The sequence below is a fragment of the Scyliorhinus torazame genome, chromosome 13 (assembly GCF_047496885.1).
Source record: "Scyliorhinus torazame isolate Kashiwa2021f chromosome 13, sScyTor2.1, whole genome shotgun sequence".
Taxonomy (NCBI): domain Eukaryota; kingdom Metazoa; phylum Chordata; class Chondrichthyes; order Carcharhiniformes; family Scyliorhinidae; genus Scyliorhinus; species Scyliorhinus torazame.
The window spans coordinates 21,719,626-21,746,585 of NC_092719.1; the positions used below are offsets into that span (position 1 = coordinate 21,719,626).

General features: G+C 50.1%; 1 protein-coding gene across 3 annotated transcripts in view; it reads right to left on the reverse strand.

Moving 5' to 3' along the window:
- Positions 1-26,960, reverse strand: part of LOC140387889 (uncharacterized) — a 93,549-nt gene that overhangs the window by 46,466 nt on the left and 20,123 nt on the right. Inside the window, exons 1-3 of one of the 3 annotated variants that reach the window (XM_072471180.1) lie at positions 15,055-15,085; positions 13,137-13,496; positions 7,254-7,556 (exon numbers count right to left, since the gene is read on the reverse strand). In XM_072471180.1, coding sequence (XP_072327281.1) covers positions 7,254-7,556; positions 13,137-13,496; positions 15,055-15,070 — 679 coding nt within the window. In that variant the 5' untranslated portion in view covers positions 15,071-15,085. Of the gene's footprint in view, positions 1-7,253; positions 7,557-13,136; positions 13,497-14,409; positions 14,531-15,054; positions 15,086-26,960 lie in introns of those variants that run through there. The other 2 variants (XM_072471179.1, XM_072471178.1) reach the window with 2 other exon arrangements.

Consider the following 26,960-nt stretch of genomic DNA (forward strand, 5'->3'; position numbering starts at 1 on the left):
AGGTGGGAGGAAGGAGAGGGGTGGAAGAGAGGTGGGAGGAGAGAGAGGGGTGGAAGAGAGGTGGGAGGAGAGAGAGGGGTGGAAGAGAGGTGGGAGGAGAGAGAGGGGTGGAAGAGAGGTGGGAGGAAGGAGAGGGGTGGAAGAGAGGTGGGAGGAAGGAGAGGGGTGGGAGGAAGGAGAGGGGTGGAAGAGAGGTGGGAGGAGAGAGAGGGGTGGAAGAGAGGTGGGAGGAAGGAGGGGGGTGGGAGGAAGGAGAGGGGTGGAAGGAGAGGGATGGAAGAGAGGTGGGAGGAAGGAGAGGGGTGGAAGAGAGGTGGGAGTAAGGAGAGGGGTGGAAGAGAGGTGGGAGTAAGGAGAGGGGTGGAAGAGAGGTGGGAGGAAGGAGAGAATCATAGAATTTACAGTGCAGAAGGAGGCCATTCGGCCCATCGAGTCTGCACCAGCTCTTTGAAAGAGCACCCTACCTAAGCCCACACCTCCACCCTATCCCCATAACCAAGAAGCCCACCCAAGACGAAGGGCAATTTTGGACACTAAGGGCAATTTTAGCATGGCCAATCCACCTAACCTGCTCATCTTTGGACTGTGGGAGGAAACCGGAGCACCCGGAGGAAACCCACGCACACATGGGGAGAACGTGCAGGCGCCGCACAGACAGTGACCCAAGCCGGGAATCAAACCTGGGACCATGGAGCTGTGAAGCAATTGTGCTAACCACCATGCTACCGTGCTGCCGTGTGGGGGGCGGGGTGGAAGAAAGGTGGGAGGAAGGAGAGGGGGTGTGGGGGGGAAAGAGAGGGGGTGTGGGGGGGAAAGAGAGGGGGTGTGGGGGGGAAAGAGAGGGGGTGTGGGGGGGAAAGAGAGGGGGTGTGGGGGGGAAAGAGAGGGGGTGTGGGGGGGAAGAGAGGGGGTGTGGGGGGGAAAGAGAGGGGGTGTGGGGGGGAAAGAGAGGGGTGTGGGGGGGAAAGAGAGGGGGTGTGGGGGGAAAGAGAGGGGGTGTGGGGGGGAAAGAGAGGGGTGTGGGGGGGGAAAGAGAGGGGGTGTGGGGGGAAAGAGAGGGGGTGTGGGGGGGAAAGAGAGGGGGTGTGGGGGGGAAAGAGAGGGGGTGTGGGGGGGAAAGAGAGGGGGTGTGGGGGGGAAAGAGAGGGGGTGTGGGGGGGAAAGAGAGGGGGTGTGGGGGGGAAAGAGAGGGGGTGTGGGGGGGAAAGAGAGGGGGTGTGGGGGGGAAAGAGAGGGGGTGTGGGGGGGAAAGAGAGGGGGTGTGGGGGGAAAGAGAGGGGGTGTGGGGGGGAAAGAGAGGGGGTGTGGGGGGGAAAGAGAGGGGGTGTGGGGGGGAAAGAGAGGGGTGTGGGGGGGAAAGAGAGGGCGTCTGGGGGGGAAAGAGAGGCGTCTGGGGGGGAAAGAGAGGCGTCTGGGGGGGAAAGAGAGGCGTCTGGGGGGGAAAGAGAGGCGTCTGGGGGGGAAAGAGAGGCGTCTGGGGGGGAAAGAGAGGCGTCTGGGGGGGAAAGAGAGGCGTCTGGGGGGAAAGAGAGGCGTCTGGGGGGGAAAGAGAGGCGTCTGGGGGGGAAAGAGAGGCGTCTGGGGGGAAAGAGAGGCGTCTGGGGGGAAAGAGAGGCGTCTGGGGGGGAAAGAGAGGCGTCTGGGGGGGAAAGAGAGGCGTCTGGGGGGGAAAGAGAGGCGTCTGGGGGGAAAGAGAGGCGTCTGGGGGGGGAAAGAGAGGCGTCTGGGGGGGAAAGAGAGGCGTCTGGGGGGGAAAGAGAGGCGTCTGGGGGGGAAAGAGAGGCGTCTGGGGGGGAAAGAGAGGCGTCTGGGGGGAAAGAGAGGCGTCTGGGGGGGAAAGAGAGGCGTCTGGGGGGGAAAGAGAGGCGTCTGGGGGGGAAAGAGAGGCGTCTGGGGGGGAAAGAGAGGCGTCTGGGGGGGAAAGAGAGGCGTCTGGGGGGGAAAGAGAGGCGTCTGGGGGGGAAAGAGAGGCGTCTGGGGGGGAAAGAGAGGCGTCTGGGGGGGAAAGAGAGGCGTCTGGGGGGGGAAAGAGAGGCGTCTGGGGGGGAAAGAGAGGCGTCTGGGGGGGAAAGAGAGGCGTCTGGGGGGGAAAGAGAGGCGTCTGGGGGGGAAAGAGAGGCGTCTGGGGGGGAAAGAGAGGCGTCTGGGGGGGAAAGAGAGGCGTCTGGGGGGAAAGAGAGGCGTCTGGGGGGGAAAGAGAGGCGTCTGGGGGGGAAAGAGAGGCGTCTGGGGGGGAAAGAGAGGCGTCTGGGGGGGAAAGAGAGGCGTCTGGGGGGGAAAGAGAGGCGTCTGGGGGGGAAAGAGAGGCGTCTGGGGGGGAAAGAGAGGCGTCTGGGGGGGAAAGAGAGGCGTCTGGGGGGGAAAGAGAGGCGTCTGGGGGGAAAGAGAGGCGTCTGGGGGGGAAAGAGGCGTCTGGGGGGAAAGAGAGGCGTCTGGGGGGGAAAGAGAGGCGTCTGGGGGGGAAAGAGAGGCGTCTGGGGGGGAAAGAGAGGCGTCTGGGGGGGAAAGAGAGGCGTCTGGGGGGGAAAGAGAGGCGTCTGGGGGGGAAAGAGAGGCGTCTGGGGGGGAAAGAGAGGCGTCTGGGGGGGAAAGAGAGGCGTCTGGGGGGGAAAGAGAGGCGTCTGGGGGGGAAAGAGAGGCGTCTGGGGGGGAAAGAGAGGCGTCTGGGGGGGAAAGAGAGGCGTCTGGGGGGGAAAGAGAGGCGTCTGGGGGGGAAAGAGAGGCGTCTGGGGGGGAAAGAGAGGCGTCTGGGGGGGAAAGAGAGGGCGTCTGGGGGGGAAAGAGAGGCGTCTGGGGGGGAAAGAGAGGCGTCTGGGGGGGAAAGAGAGGCGTCTGGGGGGGAAAGAGAGGCGTCTGGGGGGAAAGAGAGGCGTCTGGGGGGGAAAGAGAGGCGTCTGGGGGGAAAGAGAGGCGTCTGGGGGGGAAAGAGAGGCGTCTGGGGGGAAAGAGAGGCGTCTGGGGGGGAAAGAGAGGCGTCTGGGGGGGAAAGAGAGGCGTCTGGGGGGAAAGAGAGGCGTCTGGGGGGGAAAGAGAGGCGTCTGGGGGGGGAAAGAGAGGCGTCTGGGGGGGAAAGAGAGGCGTCTGGGGGGAAAGAGAGGCGTCTGGGGGGGAAAGAGAGGCGTCTGGGGGGAAAGAGAGGCGTCTGGGGGGGAAAGAGAGGCGTCTGGGGGGGAAAGAGAGGCGTCTGGGGGGGAAAGAGAGGCGTCTGGGGGGGAAAGAGAGGCGTCTGGGGGGAAAGAGAGGCGTCTGGGGGGAAAGAGAGGCGTCTGGGGGGGAAAGAGAGGCGTCTGGGGGGGAAAGAGAGGCGTCTGGGGGGGAAAGAGAGGCGTCTGGGGGGGAAAGAGAGGCGTCTGGGGGGGAAAGAGAGGCGTCTGGGGGGGAAAGAGAGGCGTCTGGGGGGGAAAGAGAGGCGTCTGGGGGGGAAAGAGAGGCGTCTGGGGGGGAAAGAGAGGCGTCTGGGGGGGAAAGAGAGGCGTCTGGGGGGGAAAGAGAGGCGTCTGGGGGGGGAAAGAGAGGCGTCTGGGGGGGAAAGAGAGGCGTCTGGGGGGGAAAGAGAGGCGTCTGGGGGGGAAAGAGAGGCGTCTGGGGGGGAAAGAGAGGCGCCTGGGGGGGAAAGAGAGGCGCCTGGGGGGGAAAGAGAGGCGCCTGGGGGGGAAAGAGAGGCGCCTGGGGGGGAAAGAGAGGCGCCTGGGGGGGAAAGAGAGGCGCCTGGGGGGGAAAGAGAGGCGCCTGGGGGGGAAAGAGAGGCGCCTGGGGGGGAAAGAGAGGCGCCTGGGGGGGAAAGAGAGGCGCCTGGGGGGGAAAGAGAGGCGCCTGGGGGGGAAAGAGAGGCGCCTGGGGGGGAAAGAGAGGCGCCTGGGGGGGAAAGAGAGGCGCCTGGGGGGGAAAGAGAGGCGCCTGGGGGGGAAAGAGAGGCGCCTGGGGGGGAAAGAGAGGCGCCTGGGGGGGAAAGAGAGGCGCCTGGGGGGGAAAGAGAGGCGCCTGGGGGGGAAAGAGAGGCGCCTGGGGGGGAAAGAGAGGCGCCTGGGGGGGAAAGAGAGGCGCCTGGGGGGGAAAGAGAGGCGCCTGGGGGGGAAAGAGAGGCGCCTGGGGGGGAAAGAGAGGCGCCTGGGGGGGAAAGAGAGGCGCCTGGGGGGGAAAGAGAGGCGCCTGGGGGGGAAAGAGAGGCGCCTGGGGGGGAAAGAGAGGCGCCTGGGGGGGAAAGAGAGGCGTCCTGGGGGGGAAAGAGAGGCGTCTGGGGGGGAAAGAGAGGCGTCTGGGGGGGAAAGAGAGGCGTCCTGGGGGGGAAAGAGAGGCGCCTGGGGGGGAAAGAGAGGCGCCTGGGGGGGAAAGAGAGGCGCCTGGGGGGGAAAGAGAGGCGCCTGGGGGGGAAAGAGAGGCGCCTGGGGGGGAAAGAGAGGCGCCTGGGGGGGAAAGAGAGGCGTCTGGGGGGGAAAGAGAGGCGTCTGGGGGGGAAAGAGAGGCGTCTGGGGGGGAAAGAGAGGCGTCTGGGGGGGAAAGAGAGGCGTCTGGGGGGGAAAGAGAGGCGTCTGGGGGGGAAAGAGAGGCGTCTGGGGGGGAAAGAGAGGCGTCTGGGGGGGAAAGAGAGGCGTCTGGGGGGGAAAGAGAGGCGTCTGGGGGGGAAAGAGAGGCGTCTGGGGGGGAAAGAGAGGCGTCTGGGGGGGAAAGAGAGGCGTCTGGGGGGGAAAGAGAGGCGTCTGGGGGGGAAAGAGAGGCGTCTGGGGGGGAAAGAGAGGCGTCTGGGGGGGAAAGAGAGGCGTCTGGGGGGGAAAGAGAGGCGTCTGGGGGGGAAAGAGAGGCGTCTGGGGGGGAAAGAGAGGCGTCTGGGGGGGAAAGAGAGGCGTCTGGGGGGGAAAGAGAGGCGTCTGGGGGGGAAAGAGAGGCGTCTGGGGGGGAAAGAGAGGCGTCTGGGGGGGAAAGAGAGGCGTCTGGGGGGGAAAGAGAGGCGTCTGGGGGGGAAAGAGAGGCGTCTGGGGGGGAAAGAGAGGCGTCTGGGGGGGAAAGAGAGGCGTCTGGGGGGGAAAGAGAGGCGTCTGGGGGGGAAAGAGAGGCGTCTGGGGGGGAAAGAGAGGCGTCTGGGGGGGAAAGAGAGGCGTCTGGGGGGGAAAGAGAGGCGTCTGGGGGGGAAAGAGAGGCGTCTGGGGGGGAAAGAGAGGCGTCTGGGGGGAAAGAGAGGCGTCTGGGGGGGAAAGAGAGGCGTCTGGGGGGGAAAGAGAGGCGTCTGGGGGGGAAAGAGAGGCGTCTGGGGGGGAAAGAGAGGCGTCTGGGGGGGAAAGAGAGGCGTCTGGGGGGGAAAGAGAGGCGTCTGGGGGGGAAAGAGAGGCGTCTGGGGGGGAAAGAGAGGCGTCTGGGGGGGAAAGAGAGGCGTCTGGGGGGGAAAGAGAGGCGTCTGGGGGGAAAGAGAGGCGTCTGGGGGGGAAAGAGAGGCGTCTGGGGGGGAAAGAGAGGCGTCTGGGGGGGAAAGAGAGGCGTCTGGGGGGGAAAGAGAGGCGTCTGGGGGGAAAGAGAGGCGTCTGGGGGGGAAAGAGAGGCGTCTGGGGGGGAAAGAGAGGCGTCTGGGGGGGAAAGAGAGGCGTCTGGGGGGGAAAGAGAGGCGTCTGGGGGGGAAAGAGAGGCGTCTGGGGGGGAAAGAGAGGCGTCTGGGGGGGAAAGAGAGGCGTCTGGGGGGGAAAGAGAGGCGTCTGGGGGGGAAAGAGAGGCGTCTGGGGGGGAAAGAGAGGCGTCTGGGGGGGAAAGAGAGGCGTCTGGGGGGGAAAGAGAGGCGTCTGGGGGGGAAAGAGAGGCGTCTGGGGGGGAAAGAGAGGCGTCTGGGGGGGAAAGAGAGGCGTCTGGGGGGGAAAGAGAGGCGTCTGGGGGGGAAAGAGAGGCGTCTGGGGGGGAAAGAGAGGCGTCTGGGGGGGAAAGAGAGGCGTCTGGGGGGGAAAGAGAGGCGTCTGGGGGGGAAAGAGAGGCGTCTGGGGGGGAAAGAGAGGCGTCTGGGGGGGAAAGAGAGGCGTCTGGGGGGAAAGAGAGGCGTCTGGGGGGGAAAGAGAGGCGTCTGGGGGGGAAAGAGAGGCGTCTGGGGGGGAAAGAGAGGCGTCTGGGGGGGAAAGAGAGGCGTCTGGGGGGGAAAGAGAGGCGTCTGGGGGGGAAAGAGAGGCGTCTGGGGGGGAAAGAGAGGCGTCTGGGGGGGAAAGAGAGGCGTCTGGGGGGGAAAGAGAGGCGTCTGGGGGGGAAAGAGAGGCGTCTGGGGGGGAAAGAGAGGCGTCTGGGGGGGAAAGAGAGGCGTCTGGGGGGGAAAGAGAGGCGTCTGGGGGGGAAAGAGAGGCGTCTGGGGGGGAAAGAGAGGGGTCTGGGGGGGAAAGAGAGGGGTCTGGGGGGGAAAGAGAGGGGTCTGGGGGGGGAAGAGAGGGGTCTGGGGGGGGAAGAGAGGGGTCTGGGGGGGGAAGAGAGGGGTCTGGGGGGGGGGAAGAGAGGGGTCTGGGGGGGAGAGAGGGGTGTGGGGGGGGGAAGAGAGGGGTGTGGGGGGGGGGAAGAGAGGGGTGTGGGGGGGGGGAAGAGAGGGGTGTGGGGGGGGGAGAGAGGGGTGTGGGGGGGGGAGAGGGGTGTGGGGGGGAGAGTGGGGTGTGGGGGGGGGAAGAGAGGGATGTGTGGGGGAGAGAGGGGTGTGGGGGAGAGGGGTGTGGGGGAGAGAGGGGTGTGGGGGAGAGAGGGGTGTGGGGGAGAGAGGGGTGTGGGGGAGAGAGGGGTGTGGGGGAGAGAGGGGTGTGGGGGAGAGAGGGGTGTGGGGGAGAGAGGGGTGTGGGGGAGAGAGGGGTGTGGGGGAGAGAGGGGTGTGGGGGAGAGAGGGGTGTGGGGGAGAGAGGGGTGTGGGGGAGAGAGGGGTGTGGGGGGGGGGAAAGAGAGGGGTGTGGGGCGGGGAAGAGAGGGGTGTGGGGCGGGGAAGAGATGTGTGGGGGGGGGAAGAGAAGAGGTGTGGGAATGGATTGACTTTCATTGAATCTGTCTATCGCACCCATAACAAGTGACACAATCCTTCCACCATGTATCATGGGGCTGTTTAGCACTTGGTTAAATTGCTGGCTTTGAAAGCAGACTGAGGCAGGCAAGCAGTTCAATTCCCATAACAGCCTCCCCAAACAGGTACTGGAATGTGCTTTTCACAGTAACTTCATTTGAAGCCTACTTGTGACAGTAATTCATTTTCATTTCAAAAGAAAATTGTAATCTTGCATATAAATACACTGAAGAAGCTGATAATGTTTTTACCTTACCTTCACCTGCTGGGTGTACATCAATGAAGATAGTGTGGTTTATCTTGGACTGTGATGCTGGATGGTGAACTAGACAAGTGAATTTGGTGCAGGTTTTGGTGGAGATGTTAATGAAAGCTGTATGGTTGTAGGTTCCATCGAGGTTAGGCGAGCTTCCATTGGTGAGCTGGTTGGTGAGACAGGCTGTCTGGAACATCATTGTGATCATGTTTGGATAGAACCTGTATGCTGAGCATGTGACAATAACTGAAGGTGAAGATGCAGTTTCTTCAGCAGAAGCAAATAGCCGAAGAGAAGGCCGAGCTGTGGAGGGCAAAAATATGGATTAATAATGGAACTGGACTGAAGTGAGATCACTGTGCAATTCAATCATTCAAATATCAAAGCTACTAAAATTAAGTAGCCCTTAGTGTTGGGTGGGGTTACTGGGTTATAGGGATAGGGTGGAGGTGTTGACCTTGGGTGGGGTGCTCTTTCCAGGAGCCGGTACAGACTCGATGGGCCAAATGGCCTCCTTCTGCATTGTAAATTCTATGATAAGTTATACTACCGTGCACATATATCTTAAACTTTAAGGTGGGGTTCTAGGAATCGAATATGATGTGTTTAAATGGGACCAAATATTTACAAATGTTCACCCAGTCTTCGATTTAGTTCAGTAAGAAGTCTTACAACACCAGGTTAAAGTCCAACAGGTTTGTTTCAAACACTAGCTTTCGGAGCACTGCTCCTTCCTCAGGTGAATGAAGAGGTATGTTCCAGAAACATATATATAGATAAATTCAAAGATGCACGACAATGCTTAGAATGCGAGCATGTGCAGTTAATTAAGTGTTTACATATCCAGAGATAGGGGTAACCACAGGTTAAAGAGGTGTGAATTGTGTCAAGCCAGGACAGTTGGTAGGATTTTGCAAGCCCAGGCCAGATGGTGGGGGGTGAATGTAATGCGACATGAATCCCAGGTCCCGGTTGAGGCCACACTCATGTGTGCGGAACTTGGCTACAAGTTTCTGCTCGGTGATTCTGCGTTATTGCGCGTCCTGAAGGCCACCTTGGAGAACGCTTACCCGGAGATCAGAGGATGAATGCCCTTGACTGCTGAAGTGCTCCCCGACTGGAAGGGAACATTCCTGCCTGGTGATTGTCGCACGATGTCCGTTCATTCGTTGTTGCAGCGTCTGCGTGGTCTCGCCAATGTACCACGCTTCGGAACATCCTTTCCTACAGCGTATGAGGTAGACAACGTTGGCCAAGTCGCATGAGTATGTACCACGTACCTGGTGGGTGGTGTTCTCACATGGAATGGTGGTATCCATGTCGATGATCTGGCAAGTCTTGCAGAGATTGCCATGGCAGGGTTGTGTGGTGTGGTGATCGCTGTTCTGAAGGCAGGGTAGTTTGCTGCAAACAATAGTTTGTTTGAGGTTGCGAGGTTGTTTGAAGGCAAGCAGTGGGGGTGTGGGGATGACCTTGGCAAGATGTTCATCTTCATCGATGACGTGTTGAAGGCTGCGAAGAAGATGTCGTAGTTTCTCCGCTCCAGGAAAGTACTGGACGATGAAGGGTACTCTGTCAGTTGTGTCCAGTGTTTGTCTTCTGAGGAGGTCGGTGCGTTTTTTTTTTTGCTGTGGTGCATTGGAACTGTCGATCAGTGAGTCGAGTGCCATATCCCGTTCGTACGAGGGCATCTTTCAGTGTCTGTAGATCTTCAGCAGTCAAGGGTATTCAGCCTCTGCTCTCCGGGTAAGCAGAATCGCCGAGCAGAAACTAGCCAAGTTCCGCACACATGAGTACGGCCTCAACCGGGACCTGGGATTCATGTTGCATTACATTCACCCCCCCACCATCTGGCCTGGGCTTGCAAAATCCTACCAACTGTCCTGGCTTGAGACAATTCACACCTCTTTAACCTGGGGTTACCCCTATCTCTGGATATGTAAACACTTAATTAACTGCAAATGCTCGCATTCTAAGCATTGTCGTGCATTTTTGAATTTGTCTATATATGTTTCTGGAACATACCTCTTCATTCACCTGAGGAAGGAGCAGTGCTCTGAAAGCTAGTGTTTGAAACAAACCAGTTGGACTATAACCTGGTGTTGTAAAACTTCTTCCTGTGCTCACCCCAGTCCAACGCCGGCATCTCCACATCTGTAATGACCTCCAATTGGCATTATTGGTTGGCCAATTGGAGTATGAGCTCCCTCAATGATAACTCATTGAGGGGGCCCATATACGCACCTGTGTAGGCTTTGTGAGGAGTCTTAAGTTGACTGGAATGCTAGCAGCACTGTTTGGAGCTGCTCTTGTATATAAGTTATTAGACCATAAGACATAGGAGCGGAAGTAAGGCCATTCGGCCCATCGAGTCCACTCCACCATTCAATCATGGCTGATTTCAACTCCATTTACCCGCTCTCTCTCCATAGCCCTTAATTCCTCGAGAAATCAAGAATTTATCAACCTCTGTCTTAAAGACACTCAACGTCCTGGCCTCCACCGCCCTCTGTGGCAATGAATTCCACAGACCCACCACTCTCTGGCTGAAGAAATTCCTCCTCATCTCTGTTCTAAAGTGACTCCCTTTTATTCTAAGGCTGTGCCCCCGGGTCCTAGTCTCCCCTGCTAATGGAAACAACTTCCCTACATCCACCCTATCTAAGCCATTCAAATTGCAAATAAATACTGGTGTGGTGACGGAACCCCTGCCTCCTGTGGATTATTACAACATCATTCGATTTAGTTATCAGACTCCACAATCTGCCCACCCCTGTTAGAACATTTATTGTGTGAGGCATTGTCGAGCCTAACCCCGGCATCCGTTGTCATTTGCTCAATTTTCCATTCGCCCACCACTGATATACCTCTCTCAGATTTCTGTGTTTGCAAGCTCTCTTGCCTTGGCCCCATTGACTCCGTGCTGCCCTCAACCATACCTGACTGTCTCTTTTGTTGATTATGTCAGCCTTTTGGCATTTGTTCTTTGTCCTGTGGCCATACTCAATTGAATAAACAAGTGAGACACCAACCACTCTTGAATACACTCACAACACCGCCCAAAACAAATAAATGATGTCAGCCACATTAAAAGTCCTAACCACTGTTTAAAAACAATGGGTGAAATCTTGGATTTGGATACAGGACCAGCAGCAAAAATTGAGAATCTCACGTTGGGTCGGCTCCCCAGCTCATTCCGAGTGACCTTGCCCGGAAGCAGGGTCAACTTTTTCCATTCTCAGCTTCAACAGAAACAAAATTAGGATCAGTTAAGTGCCCACTTAGAGTCTCATTAGTGGCGCCAGTAATCTTTCCGCAAACAGCAATAGAGGGTGATACCGACACTTCTTTTAAATAGTCCCATCCTGTAGCAACGGGGATCAGAGGGCCACAGCCGCCCTCTACAGTGACAGCCTAGTAGCTGTGAGTCTGGTCACACATACTTTTAACAATTTACGTAATCTTCCTGTCTCCCACCCACATCTCATGGCCAATATTAAAAACAATGATTGATTAAACTCGGTTGCGGAAAGAATTTGCAGGAGTCTCAATCTTATTTTGAATGGGAGCAAGTTCGCTTTTATTGTTCTCAATCTGCAGAGTATAAATTAACACTTGCACTTTGTGGATTTGAACTGTAAGTGGTATTTGTCTTTCTATATTTCATTCTTTTTTTATAGTACTTCATTTGCAAATTTGCTGGATGAGCAATAAAGGATTGGTCAATCAGCACTCTTCTCTCTCCCCTGATGCTGCCAGACCTGCTGCAGTACACAGTATATTGCTTCAAAAAACGTTTATTTGTCGAGTTAATTTCTACTATTGGATTCTCTTACTCAAAGTGGACAGAGGCAGATAATTCATTGCACATAGTGTAATGGGTTTTTTAAAAAAAAACCCCGAAGGTAACAGGTAAAAATCCATTACTGTTTAAAATAATACTTCCTAGCAACTACCATTATTCATGATAAATTATGTATCCAACAATGAGTTTTCTTTTCAACAATATACCATAGTTTCAAAACCAACATTTAAATACGTAATACAATGGGCAAACTATCCTTTTCTCTCTCAATGTAACACTATTGCACCGCTGAATAAACTGATACTTCTGTTCAAACAAATGTTTTAATGGTGGGAGGGGTTCGTTCTTTTTTTAAATAAACATTTTATTGAGGTATTTTTTGGTACTATAACACAATAAACAATGTACATGAAACTATAAACATAGTGCAAAAGCCGTCTCCCTCCCTTACAGGTCCCACCTTTATTAGCCCCCTACTCTAAGCTAAACTAACCGCCCCCCCCCCCCCACCCCCCTCTGCTGACGATTAATGTTCTGCAAAGAAGTCGATGGACAGTTGCCACCTCGGGCGAGCCCTAACAGTGACCCTCTCAAGGCAAACTTGATTTTCTCCAAACAGAGAAAGCTAGCCATGTCCGATAGCCAAGTCTCCGACTTCTATCGGACATGGGACATTTGAGTCCCTCCAAGCTAATAGTATCCGTCTCAGGGCTACCAGGGAAGCAAAGGCCAGAACGTCTGCCTCTTTCTCCTCCTGGAGGGGTTCATTATTAAACAGTGCTATGCTTTCGGATTTATTATCATGACCTTCGTTAAGCACTGACAGTCACAATGTGCATAGTTCTCTGCAGATTTCATTTTTATGGAGAATTCTGAAATTCCATGAGTTATCTTTATAAACTAGATCACTTGGGAAATTAGTGCTGTATGTCCTCTTTTTACTGTTCTGCAAAGGAAATTAACGTTTCTCAAGGGTGTACCAAACAGACTCTAGAAAAAGGAAAGGTTTGCAGATGCAGGAAATTTGATAAAGAGTTAAGCTTGGAAATGTCAACTTGCCCCTTCCTCGGCAGATACTGTTGCCGATTTGCTTAGTATTTCCAGTATTTTCTGACTCTAGAAAGTTGTCAGGGTCACCTAATTAGTTAAAAAAATAAGTAATTTAATTATTGTATGGATACATTAGTTGAGAGAAATTAAGAGAAAACAATTTCAAAACTCTTCAAAAGAGAGACTGAAGTATTTTACAAGTATATCAATAAAAAGAGAATCGTTAAGAGGTGAAACTCGAGAGAGGATTGGCAAATTGTAGATTAGCAAAAAATAGCAGACGCATGTCCTTCATGTTTGACTTTAGCAAAGTAAGGGTTGATAAAAGATCAGTGTTATTATGATGGATTTTTAAAATAACCAAACTTATTTCAGTAGCTCAAATTGAGGAATGCTAACTATTTCAATGTTCAATCTTCAAGATGTCAAATAGCCTTTGCTCCAATTATTCCAATATTTTAAGCATGGGAGAAAAATATGTACTTTGGTTATAATGGTAAACGTATGTTAGCACGATCTTAGTTTCCCTCACGATTATGTTAACGTCAGCAGGTTGAGAAAAATACAACCATATTTAGGTAGGGTGAAGGGAATTTTAATATATATATTATATTTTAATGCTGTCAGTATTTGTTATCTCAAATATTGGTCGTGGTTTTCTAATTTATACCCTTATGTGACTGTTGCAGTGATGACTGACCCCTTTTCCCACCCATTTTCTGCCATTCACCACTGGGGTACTACACCAGAGGTCCCCCTCTCCAGCATCTGACCTAAGAAATAACTAAGCTGTTCTGCTACGGAGACCCGGATTCTGTCCTCCATCAATGTCATTTATATACATCTGGAAAACTTGATAAAGATCTGGGGCTCTGAGGCCAACTCGCCACAGCCTGATAATCAAACGCGAGGCCTCTCACATATCTCTGACTGACACGCGGTTGTACAAAATTGATTGCAGCGGAAGTTTGCACGAATATACCAAATAATATAGCCAGGAAATCTAATTTATAGTTAGATATTATTACCGGTTACTTTCAGCATCGTTCCTTTGCTGATCAATTTACCACTTGGTGGAGGCGCAGTCTTAAACATCTCACAGCGATAGACTCCAGTGTCACTGAAATGAGTATCAGTAATCCTTAAAGTGAACATTTTCTGCATGGGGTTGTGCATTGCAGAATATCGATGATGAATTACTTGCGATCCAATGGCCGATAAGTTTGCGATGACCTTAAGAGGACACCGGCTGTCATTTTGGAAAATCCACCATGCTTCGAATCTTTGGAGAACAGGTACCGAGTAGAAACAATTTAACGCGATCAAGTCTCCTTTTGTGACAGAAAGAGTTTCAGGCTGCTGTAAATCTTGGCCAATGCGCTGTCCAGCTTAAAAAAGCAATACAAAGTCCCACTGGGCATTATTAGTAATAAAAGTGAATACATGTGAAACTCCTCTGCTATTTTCATTGGAGCGTTAACTCTTAATTACTTTGTTAAAATATGAATGAAATATTTGTTTGGATTAACATCAATGTGCTGGATGTGCCTGTTACTAAACATCTAATATTGCATTTTCAACCTCGTATAGTTTTAAAGATGCTTCTCCAGGTGTTAAAAATAAACAGAGGAATTTAGTATCACGATTTTCACAAATTACCCGATTAACATAAGAACACCTGACTCAAAATATAAACTGCGTTTACAACATAATCCGAATGCATTACGGTAACGTAAAACCGTATGGAATGAAACGCATCTGTATCCTACTTAATAACTGAGAATATTATGGTATTTAACTAAAAGTGCATTGTACGAAGAGCAAGTACTATATGAGGGGTTACATAGCACGGAATGATAGTTTATGAAAGCTAAATGGAGCAACATCAATGGCTTGTTCACGAACGGCACATGCAGCAAGTGATTCAAGCATCTGTGAATCGAATAGTTTATTTTGCATAAACCAACAAATTTCTGGCGTCTACAATGAGTGTTTTGAAAAGTTTACATCCATTCCCTACAGCTTTCAGTTGCATTTACCAGGATAGATCGATATAGTGGCACATTACACAATTAAAATATAACTTGGCAATAAAATCAGGTGGAAGTTAAACAGGTAATATATTTAGATATCGCTGCTTTAGGTCAAACTGAAATACTCCTATCGTTTTATAAAAACTCAGTGGTGGAAATCCATATCATGTTAATTATCTTAATTACATTAGACAAAGATCTAACTTCAAATTTAATGTCTCTCTAGTTTAGATTTCCAAACTAAAAGTATTATCAAAGTGTCACGTACCTGCGAGGGCTAACAACAACTCTAGGAAAAGGCAAAATAATAGCATCATATCACACATAGGTGAAGTTACTTGTCAGAAATCACCAGCCACACTGACTGCATCACGTGAAAACCTCAACACCCCCCCAACACCCGCCCTATTTCTTGTAAATCGTGAGATAACCTGCTACCTTAAGTACAAAAGGATATGGAACAATGAGCGAAAGCACATGGACAAGACATTTGCCGGCAGGGCATAATGGGGGCAAGTGCAGCTATGGCAGTTAGATGAATTGCATATGTTGGATTTCTATGTTAAGATTAAACACTTGATCAATTTGTCACTGCCTTGCATTTAGATCGTTCTTAGAACAGGGAGACTGAGCATTCTAAAGACGCTTTTAATAGAGTGTACCTAAGCTGAAGCAATGTTTATTTTTAAAAAGTGTGTTTATTAAGGTTTTACATATTTACAAACAACGCAACAAAACTACAAAAATGATACATCACAAGCAAGCCAAGGAACAGATTAATATACATGAATAGAGGGGGACAGAACAGTTGGGTCTATACAATCATTAGACAGAACTTGATGTCTCTCAGACCCACCAGAGAACAAGGGAGAAACAGGATGTAGTCATGAAAACATGGTAAAATGACACACACCTTCCTGCGCTGCCATTACTCGTAATTACCATGAGAGTTCAGGTTAAGCTTTACACACCATGTTCAGATACGCGCCAAAATATATCTCCCTCAACACCGGCAGTGTGGGGTGGCATGACGGCGCACTGGTTAGCACTGCTGCCTCAGCGCGCTGAGGACCCGGGTTCAATCCCAGCCTTGGTATCACTGTCCGTGTGGAGTTTGCACATTCTCCCTATGTCTGCGTGGGTCTCACCCCCACAAGCCAAAGCTCTGCAGGCTAGGTGGATTGGCCACCCTAAATTGCCCCCCAAAATAAATTGGGTACTTTATAAAAAACTGCAGCAGCACGAGAGGCACCAATGACACACATCTCCTCAGATACCAGGAGCGGGATTCTCCGAAAATGGGGCTATGTCCGCACGGCCAATCACTCCAGACTTTTTTTGAAAAGTCCGGAGTCATTCTGCGCCATTCAGTGGGCTGGCAGGGCCCCGGCATGCTTCCCGCAGCTACTGCTGTGGATATGGGGCCCTGCACTTCTGGCCGCGGGTCCGCGCATGCGTGCGGCAGCCGTATTTGCGCCGGCCCCAGCACAACATGGCAGAGCCCCACAGGGGCCCTGCGGGGAGGAACATAGCCCCCTCCCCCCCCCCCCGGAATGAGCACGCCCGCTGATCGGTAGTCCCTGATACGCGACTGACGCCGGTGGGACTCGGCGGGCATTCGACCCGACGAGCGTGGAGAATCGCTGCGGGGGCGCGTCGATTGCGCTGGCACAACTGGTGGCGATTCTCCGGTCACTGGAGAATGTGCTGGTGTGGGAGCCTAATTTGGGTAATTCTCCGTCCCCGTGCCGAGCGCGATTACGGCGCGGGGGGGTCGGAGAATCCCGCCCCAGACCTGTCTGCACCCACGCAGGAACAAATCACAGATTCTTTATAGAAAAGATGAAACAATCAAACAAATAACACAAAAACTCCAGTTCTAAAGGTGAGTTACAAAGGTACCATACAACACAACATAACCCTAATCTCAGGCCCAGTACAGAACCAACCTACATTTATACAGAGAGGATTGACAACACACATTGAGATAATGATTGATGCCTTAAAGGCCTCCCAAGAAAAACAGAAGGAAAGGCAAACTAGAACTAGTGCATCACAGGATGACAAAGGATAAAGTACCAACCATGGTTTCATATTCCCCTGGTGCACACCGATCACCCATTAATGAAGAAGAGAACAAGCTGCTAATTCAAACAAGAAAGTGTCCTCCCCTTAGGGCGTAAGAGGGGGGCAACAGGATATCAACCAAAGTACAGGACTTGGCTCAACCCCAGTCGCCCCTGCACAGAAGGAACAAAACCCAGCCCTTTAGGAAGTCCCGAAGAAATGCCTTTGAGATGGGACATCCCAAGCTCCAAGGGGCAACTGGATATCAGCCACAGCACTAGATCAACCTAGATCAACACATAGGAATCAATATTCCCAGGACATCTAATACACCCCAAAACAGACACCTCAGACGGTTCAGCACCTCACCAACTATGCCCAGGGCAGGGCAGCACGGTGGCGCAGTGGGTTAGCCCTGCAGCCTCATGGCGCCGAGGTCCCAGGTTCGATCCCGGGTCTGGGTCACTGTCAATGTGGAGTTTGCACATTCTCCCCGTGTTTGTGTGGGTTTCGCCCCCACAACCCAAAGATGTGCAGGATAGGTGGGTTGGCCACGCTAAATTGCCCCTTAATTGGAAAAAATGAATTGGGTACTCTTAAAATTTTTTTTTAAACTATGCCCAGGGCAGTGCACTGACCCCATTTGCACTAAAGAAAAAAATTACACCAGCTCCAGCTGGGGAGACCACATCACCGAAGAGAAGAAGAATCACCAAGACACCCAATAATTGAGGGCCCTGGGAGGGGTGCTGATCCTGCCCCCCTTGGTACAACAAGGGAAATATCCCCGAGACCAACGGATCACACCAGGATTAATAACAGCACACTGATCACCCCCGTAGGGAAGAATGCCTGAGCTGACCTAAAAATATTAGTGACCGTCCAGCATTGCCCGCTATCATAAGGATGCTAAGAAATACACAATGCTGCCTCAACAGTATTATGATCCCAGACCAGATCCCAACCATGGCTAGGATATTGGTCTGAAACCCCAATATTTTAGTTTATTTGTAACACTGTGCGGAAAGAATGATTCGCTCTAGAGATGATTGCATGAAAAAAATAGGGTTTGGGTATTTCTAAAACAAAACTTTATTATAAATACTATATTAAACTTTTACCTTCACACCCAAAAAGAACAACTTACAATTAGCCCTTGTCATGTGAAAGTAATTTTCAGAAATGGGTGTTTATAAATGGGTGTGTATATAAATATCTGTAGTGAGAGTACCTTTAAGAAATGGGTGTTTACTACTGCAGTGATGTCGGAGAATGGGTGGAGCTGGGCTGTCTGTCAGCTTTTTACATTCGTTTTAGGCCGTTTGCTGCAGGGTGTGTTTTAGTTTAGTTTTCAGTGTTGGAGGTGAAGCCAGACCAAGCAGGTGTACTGCTGTTCTCTCTGCCATCAAAAGACTATCTCTTGATCATTTGGTTAATTCAGAATTATAAATGTTTTCAGTAGTGACTTTAACCTGATGTGCTTCTGTTAAAGGTTTTGTTTTTAAGTCGTATGGATGTTAAAAGGAAAGCTTAAAGGATTACTGAGTGTTGTAGTCTTTGGAGGTTGTATTTGAATTGATGGTTGTTAAGATGTTCACTGTATGTTTTAAAAAGGTTAACTTGAGTTCATAGAATAAACATTGTTTTCCTTTAAAAAATATGTTTTCCATTTCTGCTATACCACACCTGTAGAATGGGCCATGTGCTCCCCACACCACAATCTATTAAAAGTTGTGGGTCAGGTGAACTCCATGATACACATTGGGGTTGTCTCACCCTGGCCCATACCAAATTGGGGTCTCGAGGGGGGTAAAAGTCTATCTATTGGTTTGGCTTAGTGAACTTAAAGACAGTGAGAGGTGAGCATATTGTGGTTGCTTTTCAGATGTGGTATTCTAGTTTAAGTAGGGAGTGTGTTGTGGTCAATGGCTCTTTCAGAGGCTCAGAAGTTTTTGGGGGTGGAGACGGTCACACGCAGTACCTTACGGGCAGAGACTAAATGCAGACTGTTAGATTTGGCAAAAACATTGCAGTTAACATTACCTGACAAGATACGGAAAGATGAGATAATTATGGCGGTGGCTAAGCATTTAAAGTTGCCTGAGATACATTTTGACTCATTGGAAATGGCAAAAATTCAGTTGAAATTAAACAAATGGAACATGAGAAAGAATTAAAGCAGCTTGAATACGAAAGAGATAGAGAGGAAAAAGAAAGTAGCTGGTAGCACTAGCTGGTAGGGAGAGCTAGTGAAGTGTTTGCATCACTACCGGAGGAGGTATCTGGGACATATGAGGAGGTGAAAAAAATCCATTTTAGGTGCATATGAACTAGTGCCTGAAGCCTACAGACAAAGGTTTAGAAATTTAAGGAAAGAATTTGGTCAAACATACATGGAGTTTGAAAGGCTCAAACAGAGTAATTTTGATAGGTGGATAAGGGCTTTGAAAATAGACCAAACGTATGAAGCTCTCAGAGAAACTATGCTTTTGAAGGAGTTTAAAAATTCAATTCCTGATGTAGTGAGAACTCATGTGGAAGAACAGAGGGTTAAAACTGCGAGATTAGCAGCAGAAATGGCAGATGATTATGAATTAGTTCATAAATCAAAGCTTGGTTTTGTAGCCAGTTAAAATGGCTAACTCCCGATTTAAAATGGTGAACGGCAAAGGCTGATGGGAAAGTCAGCCAACAGGACACAAACGAGCAGCTGCAGGTTGACTGTGTATTCACCTCTGGGAAGGCCAGACAAGATCGATACCAGTAACCATCAGCACAACAAAACACCAGCCATCTGCATATTAATGAGCAATCCCCGGGAACAATGAGCAACATTTAGATACATAAAGCCAACCCAGACAAAGTCCAATCACCTGGAACCAGGTACAGGGTCCGCCCCAAAAGGCGGGAAGCCCCTGGGGACTATAGGAATAGAGGCCAAGTTCAAATTGGCCCTCTGCTTCTCTTCTTGACCGGGTCACTCAGCAATGCGAACCAACCCTTGACAGTGACCGGTCCAGCCACCGCTGATATCCAGTAAGTCTTACTTCAGCGCTCGCAACGAGATAGACACTCCTAGCTACCAATCTGTACCAACTTCGAATCCCGCAGGCTCAGAACCCGAACGAAAGGCCATTCGTTTCCCTGACCGGGTGGGCCAGTTCCAAGTTAAGTATTGGCCTGTTAGTCGTAGAAGTAGCTTAGACGTAGAATTTATGCATGAGTAGTGATTATTGTGTATAATAAATGTGCTTTGATTTAAATCTTACTAAGCGGTGTATTGGATTATTGATCATTACTCGGACTTGAACCACGTGGCGGTATCAGAAAGATACCTAGCGACTCAAGAGCAAAGGTGGTAAAACAGAACAATTAAACTAAGGCAAAAGTTAGCAACAGTTTCCGACATCAGTTTCAGCCTGTGAGGAATAGAAACTGGGGACATGAGAAATACTCAAGTGGAAAAGGTAAAGGTGATCTGATGGGAGATAATAAGGAGAGTGTACCTCAGATTAAAAAAGAAATCCAGGCGGCTGGAAGAGACATGAAAAGTTTCAAATGTTTTCACTGTAATATACTAGGCCATGTAAAATCACAATGTTGGTGGCGGAAGAAAATCACATGGAAGGCTGATATGGTAAAACAGGATAAGATAGTGGGATTTGTTAAAGGGGTAAAGGAAAACCCAAGTGAAGTGAAGGTGGTGCAAAAGATTGTACAGCCTGATCAAGAGGGGATTGATAAGAAGAGGCCAGATCTCTTTAAAGAATTTACTTGTGTGGGTAAAGTTTACTCATATGTATCAGGAGGAGCACGTCAAGAAGTCACAATTATAAGAGATACGGGCGCTAGTCAATCTTTAATGGTAACATATGAGGAGTTATGTAGTTTGGGAAGTATGTTGCCAGAAAAGGTGGTAATATGTGGAATTCAGGGTGAGAGGAGTCGTGTTCTATTATATAAGGTAAGGCCAGTCGATTTCAGCGGGAGCGGAGCAGGCTTGTCAATTTCAACGGGAGCAGTGCGCAAGTGATTTCTGGGAGGTACGTCTCTCCTTTAAAAAAACTTGTCTTTGCAGGAGCAGGCCAGTCGATTTCAGCGGGAGCGGAGCAGGCTAGTCAATTTCAGCGCGAGCAGTGCGCAAGTGATTTCTGGGAGGTAAGTCTCTCTTTTAAAAATACTTGTCTTTGCAGGAGCAGGCCAGTCGATTTCAGCGGGAGCGGAGCAGGCTAGTCAATTTCAGCGGGAGCAGTGCGCCAGTGATTTCTGGGAGGTAAGTCTCTCCTTTAAAAACACTTGTCTTTGCAGGAGCAGGCCAGTCGATTTCAGCGGGAGCGGAGCAGGCTCGTCAATTTCAGCGGGAGCAGTGCGCAAGTGATTTCTGGGAGGTAAGTCTCTCCTTTAAAAACACTTGTCTTTGCAGGAGCAGGCCAGTCGATTTCAGCGGGAGCGGTGCGTTAGTGATTTCTGGGAGACCTTCACAGGAGCAGGCTAGTCAATTTCAGCGGTAAACACTTACCTGGTCCCGTTTTCGGTCCCTCTTTGCTGTTTTAAAATTTTTTTTAGTGTTTAAGGCGGGAACAGGAAGTTCGACCCGCGGACTTCTGGGACGACCCTCACCAATAAATTCTGGTGGAGAGGAAACCCGAGACACTACACGTGTAGTGTCTCCCACCCGCCCTCCTCCTCTAACCTAATAATAAAACCCATTGGTGTGAGGTAAGTACCATATTTTATTATTATTTTTTTTTTAAATTTAATTTAGTTGTTAGTCAGATCTTGGTAGAAAGTTAGAGGGATGACAGGGAAGGGAGTGCAATGTTCCTCCTGCAGGATGTTTGAGGTGAGGGATGCCGTTAGTGTCCCTGCTGATTTTACCTGCTGGAAGTGCTGCCATCTCCAGCTCCTCCAAGACCGAGTTAGGGAACTGGAGCTGGAGTTGGAAGAACTTCGGATCATTCGGGAGGCAGAGGGGGTCATAGATTGCAGCTTCAGGGAATTAGTTACAGCAAAGATTGGAGATAGATGGGTAACTGTAAGAGGGACTGGGAAGAAGCAGTCAGTGCAGGGATCCCCTGCGGTCGTTCCCCTGAGAAACAAGTATACCGCTTTGGATACTTGTGGGGGGGACGATTTACCAGGGGTAAGCCATGGGGTACGGGCCTCTGGCACGGAGTCTGTCCCTGTTGCTCAGAAGGGAAGGGGGGAGAGGAGCAGAGCATTAGTAATTGGGGACTCGATAGTCAGGGGCACAGATAGGAGATTTTGTGGGAGCGTGAGAGACTCACGTTTGGTATGTTGCCTCCCAGGTGCAAGGGTACGTGATGTCTCGGATCGTGTTTTCCGGGTCCTTAGGAGGGAGGGGGAGCAGCCCCAAGTCGTGGTCCACATTGGCACTAACGACATAGGTAGGAAAGGGGACAAGGATGTCAGGCAGGCTTTCAGGGAGCTAGGATGGAAGCTCAGAACTAGAACAAACAGAGTTGTTATCTCTGGGTTGTTGCCCGTGCCACGTGATAGTGAGATGAGGAATAGGGAGAGAGAGCAATTAAACACGTGGCTACAGGGATGGTGCAGGCGGGAGGGATTCAGATTTCTGGATAACTGGGGCTCTTTCTGGGGAAGGTGGGACCTCTACAGACAGGATGGTCTACATCTGAACTTGAGGGGCACAAATATCCTGGGGGGGAGATTTGTTAGTGCTCTTTGGGGGGGGGGGGGTTCAACTAATGCAGCAGGGGCATGGGAACCTGGATTGTAGTTTTAGGGTAAGGGAGAATGAGAGTATAGAGGTCAGGAGCACAGATTTGACGTCGCAGGAGGGGGCCAGTGTTCAGGTAGGTGGTTTGAAGTGTGTCTACTTCAATGCCAGGAGTATACGAAATAAGGTAGGGGAACTGGCAGCATGGGTTGGTACCTGGGACTTCGATGTTGTGGCCATTTCGGAGACATGGATAGAGCAGGGACAGGAATGGATGTTGCAGGTTCCGGGGTTTAGGTGTTTTAGTAAGCTCAGAGAAGGAGGCAAAAGAGGGGGAGGTGTGGCGCTGCTAGTCAAGAGCAGTATTACGGTGGCGGAGAGGATGCTAGATGGGGACTCATCTTCCGAGGTGGTATGGGCTGAGGTTAGAAACATGAAAGGAGAGGTCACACTGTTTGGAGTCTTCTATAGGCCTCCAAATAGTTCTAGGGATGTAGAGGAAAGGAAGGCGAGGATGATCCTGGATAGAGCGAAAGTAACAGGGTAGTTATTATGGGAGACTTTAACTTTCCAAATATTGACTGGAAAATATATAGTTTGAGTACATTAGATGGGTCGTTTTTTGTACAGTGTGTGCAGGAGGGTTTCCTGACACAATATGTTGACAGGCCAACAAGAGGCGAGGCCACGTTGGATTTGGTTTTGGGTAATGAACCAGGCCAGGTGTTGGATTTGCAGGTAGGAGAGCACTTTGGGGACAGTGACCACAATTCGTTGACGTTTACGTCAATGATGGAAAGGGATAAGTATACACCGCAAGGCAAGAGTTATAGCTGGGGGAAGGGCAATTATGATGCCATTAGACGTGACTTGGGGGGGATAAGGTGGAGAAGTAGGCTGCAAGTGTTGGGCACACTGGATAAGTGGAGCTTGTTCAAGGATCAGCTACTGCATGTTCTTGATAAGTATGTACCGGTCAGGCAGGGAGGAAGGCGTCGAGCGAGGGAACCGTGGTTTACCAAAGAAGTGGAATCTCTTGTTAAGAGGAAGAAGGAGGCCTATGTGAAGATGAGGTGTGAAGTTTCAGTTGGGGCGATGGATAGTTACAAGGTAGCGAGGAAGGATCTAAAGAGAGAGCTAAGACGAGCAAGGAGGGGACATGAGAAGTATTTGGCAGGTAGGATCAAGGAAAACCCAAAAGCTTTCTATAGGTATGTCAGGAATAAGCGAATGACTAGGGAAAGAGTAGAACCAGTCAAGGACAGGGATGGGAAGTTGTGTGTGGAGTCTGAAGAGATAGGCGAGATACTAAATGAATATTTTTCGTCAGTATTCACTCAGGAAAAAGATAATGTTGTGGAGGAGAATGCTGAGACCCAGGCTAATAGAATAGATGGCATTGAGGTACGTAGGGAAGAGGTGTTGGCAATTCTGGACAGGCTGAAAATAGATAAGTCCCCGGGTCCTGATGGGATTTATCCTAGGATTCTCTGGGAGGCCAGGGAAGAGATTGCTGGACCTTTGGCTTTGATTTTTATGTCATCATTGGCTACAGGAATAGTGCCAGAGGACTGGAGGATAGCAAATGTGGTCCCTTTGTTCAAAAAGGGGAGCAGAGACAACCCCGGCAACTATAGACCGGTGTGCCTCACGTCTGTAGTGGGTAAAGTCTTGGAGGGGATTATAAGAGATAAGATTTCTAATCATCTAGATAGGAATAATATGATCAGGGATAGTCAGCATGGCTTTGTGAAGGGTAGGTCATGCCTCACAAACCTTATCGAGTTCTTTGAGAAGGTGACTGAACAGGTAGACGAGGGTAGAGCAGTTGATATGGTGTATATGGATTTCAGCAAAGCGTTTGATAAGGTTCCCCACGGTAGGCTATTGCAGAAAATACGGAGGCTAGGGATTGAGGGTGATTTAGAGATGTGGATCAGAAATTGGCTAGCTGAAAGAAGACAGAGGGTGGTGATTGATGGGAAATGTTCAGAATGGAGTTCAGTTACAAGTGGAGTACCACAAGGATCTGTTCTGGGGCCGTTGCTGTTTGTCATTTTTATCAATGACCTAGAGGAAGGCGCAGAAGGGTGGGTGAGTAAATTTGCAGACGATACTAAAGTCGGTGGTGTTGTCGATAGTGTGGAAGGATGTAGCAGGTTACAGAGGGATAGAGATAAGCTGCAGAGCTGGGCTGAGAGGTGGCAAATGGAGTTTAATGTAGAGAAGTGTGAGGTGATTCACTTTGGAAGGAATAACAGGAATGCGGAATATTTGGCTAATGGTAAAGTTCTTGGAAGTGTGGTTGAGCAGAGGGATCTAGGTGTCCATGTACATAGATCCCTGAAAGTTGCCACCCAGGTTGATAGGGTTGTGAAGAAGGCCTATGGAGTGTTGGCCTTTATTGGTAGAGGGATTGAGTTCCGGAGTCAGGAGGTCATGTTGCAGCTGTACAGAACTCTGGTACAGCCGCATTTGGAGTATTGCGTACAGTTCTGGTCACCGCATTATAGGAAGGACGTGGAGGCTTTGGAGCGGGTGCAGAGGAGATTTACCAGGATGTTGCCTGGTATGGAGGGAAAATCTTTTGAGGAAAGGCTGATGGACTTGAGGTTGTTTTCGTTGGAGAGAAGAAGGTTAAGAGACTTAATAGAGGCATACAAAATGATCAGGGGGTTAGATAGGGTGGACAGTGAGAGCCTTCTCCCGCGGATGGAAATGGCTGGCACGAGGGGACATAGCTTTAAACTGAGGGGTAATAGATATAGGACAGAGGTCAGAGGTAGTTTCTTTATGCAAAGAGTAGTGCGGCCGTGGAATGCCCTACCTGCTACAGTAGTGAACTTGCCAACATTGAGGGCATTTAAAAGTTTATTGGATAAACATATGGATGATAATGGCATAGTGTAGGTTAGATGGCTTTTGTTTCGGTGCAACATCGTGGGCCGAAGGGCCTGTACTGCGCTGTATCGTTCTATGTTCTATGTTGGAAAGTCCAGTGAAGAGTGGTGAAGTGGTAGTAGGAGTAATAGAGAAACTATCTTGTCCAGGAATACAGTTTATCTTGGGTAATGATATAGCTGGATCACAGGTGGGAGTGATGCCCACTGTGGATAATAAGACAGTGGAAAATCAGACAACTGAAGTGTTGAAGGGCGAATATCCTGGGATATTTCCGGATTGTGTAGTAACAAGGTCGCAAAGTCACAGATTAAGATAGGAGGAGAAATCAAAGAGTGATGATGAAGTTGATGTACAATTATCAGAAACGATTTTTGATCAGATGGTTGAAAAAGAACAAGAACAGGTGGAGGATGAGGCAGATATTTTTAGTTCAGGAAAATTGGCGGAGTTACAACAAAAAGATGTAGAAATAAAACGGATGTATCAGAAAGCATACACAGAAGAGGAATCTGTGTGTATACCAGAGTGTTATTACCGTAAAAGTGATGTCTTGATGAGAAAATGGAGACCTTTACATATGCAGGCGGATGAAAAGTGGGCAGAAGTTCATCAAGTAGTATTTCCGGTAGGATATAGAAAAGAGATGTTGCGAGTTGCACATGAGATACCAGTGACAGGTCATTTGGGAATAAGGAAAACTCATGCTAAAATCCTGAAACATTTTTATTGGCCTGGACTATAATGGATGTGTCTACTAGGTTTCCAGAGGTCATTGCAGTACGTAATATTACAGTTAAAAAGATTGTGGAGGAGTTACTTAAATTTTTTACTTGATATGGACTACCCACAGAAATACAATCGGATCAAGGATCAAATTTTACCTCCAGGTTATTCAAAGAAGTTATAGATCGCTTAGGAATAAAACAATTTAAATCAACTGCGTACCATCCAGAATCGCAGGGAGCATTAAAAAGGTGGCACCAGACATTAAAGACAATGTTGAGGGCTTATTGTCAAGATTATCCAGGGGATTGGGATAAAGGAATTCCATTTGTACTATTTGCAATTATGGATGTACCTAATGAGTCAACCAAATTTAGTCCTTTTGAACTAATTTTTGGTCATGAGGTAAGAGGACCACTTCAATTGATTAAGGAAAAATTGGTGAGTGAGAAATCGGAAATTACATTATTGGATTACGTGACAAATTTTAGGGAACGATTAAATAGAGCAGGTGAATTGGCTAGACAACATTTAAAAGTTGCACAAAATTTGATGAAACGGGTAGCGGACAAGAAATCCAAAGTTCGTAGTTTTTTTTTTAACCAACAATTTTAATGAGGTATTTTTGGCATTACAAACAGCAACAATATAAAAACAATGTACAAAGAACAATAAACATAGTGCAATTACCGACTCCCATCCCGCCAAGATCCGCCTAATTGACCCCCTATTCTACGCTACTCTAACCCCCCCCCCCGCTGACGATTAATTTTCCGCGAAGAAGTCGATGAATGGTTGCCACCTCCGGGCGAACCCTAACAGTGACCTCCCTCAAGGCGAACTTAATCTTCTCTAGGCCGAGAAAGCTTTCCATGTCAGCTAGCCATGTCTCCGACTTCGGGGCTTTGAGTCCCTCCAAGCTAGCAGTATCCGTCTCTGGGCTACCAGGGAAGCAAAGGCCAGATCATCTGCCTCTTTCTTCTCCTGGATTCCCGGGCCTTCCGACACCCCGAAAATTGCCACCCCTGGACTCATTGCCACCCTTGTTTTCAATGATGTGGACATGACGTCCGTGAATCCCTGCCAATATCCCCTAAGTTTTGGGCACGCCCAAAACATGTGAACATGGTCCACTGGTCCTCCCGCACACTTTACACACCTGTCCTCCACCCCAAAGAAACTGCTCATCCGGGCCACTGTCATATGGGCCCGGTGGACCACCTTGAATTGGATCAACCCGTGTCTGGCGCACGTTGTGGTCACGTTGACTCTGCTCAACCCAGCCGCCCATAAGCCATCCTCCATCTCACCACCAAGCTCCTCCTCACACTTACGCCTCAGCTCCTCGGTCTGCGTCTCTTCCGCCCCCATGAGTTCTTTGTAGATGTCTGAGACGCTACCCTCTCCCACCCACCCCTATACAC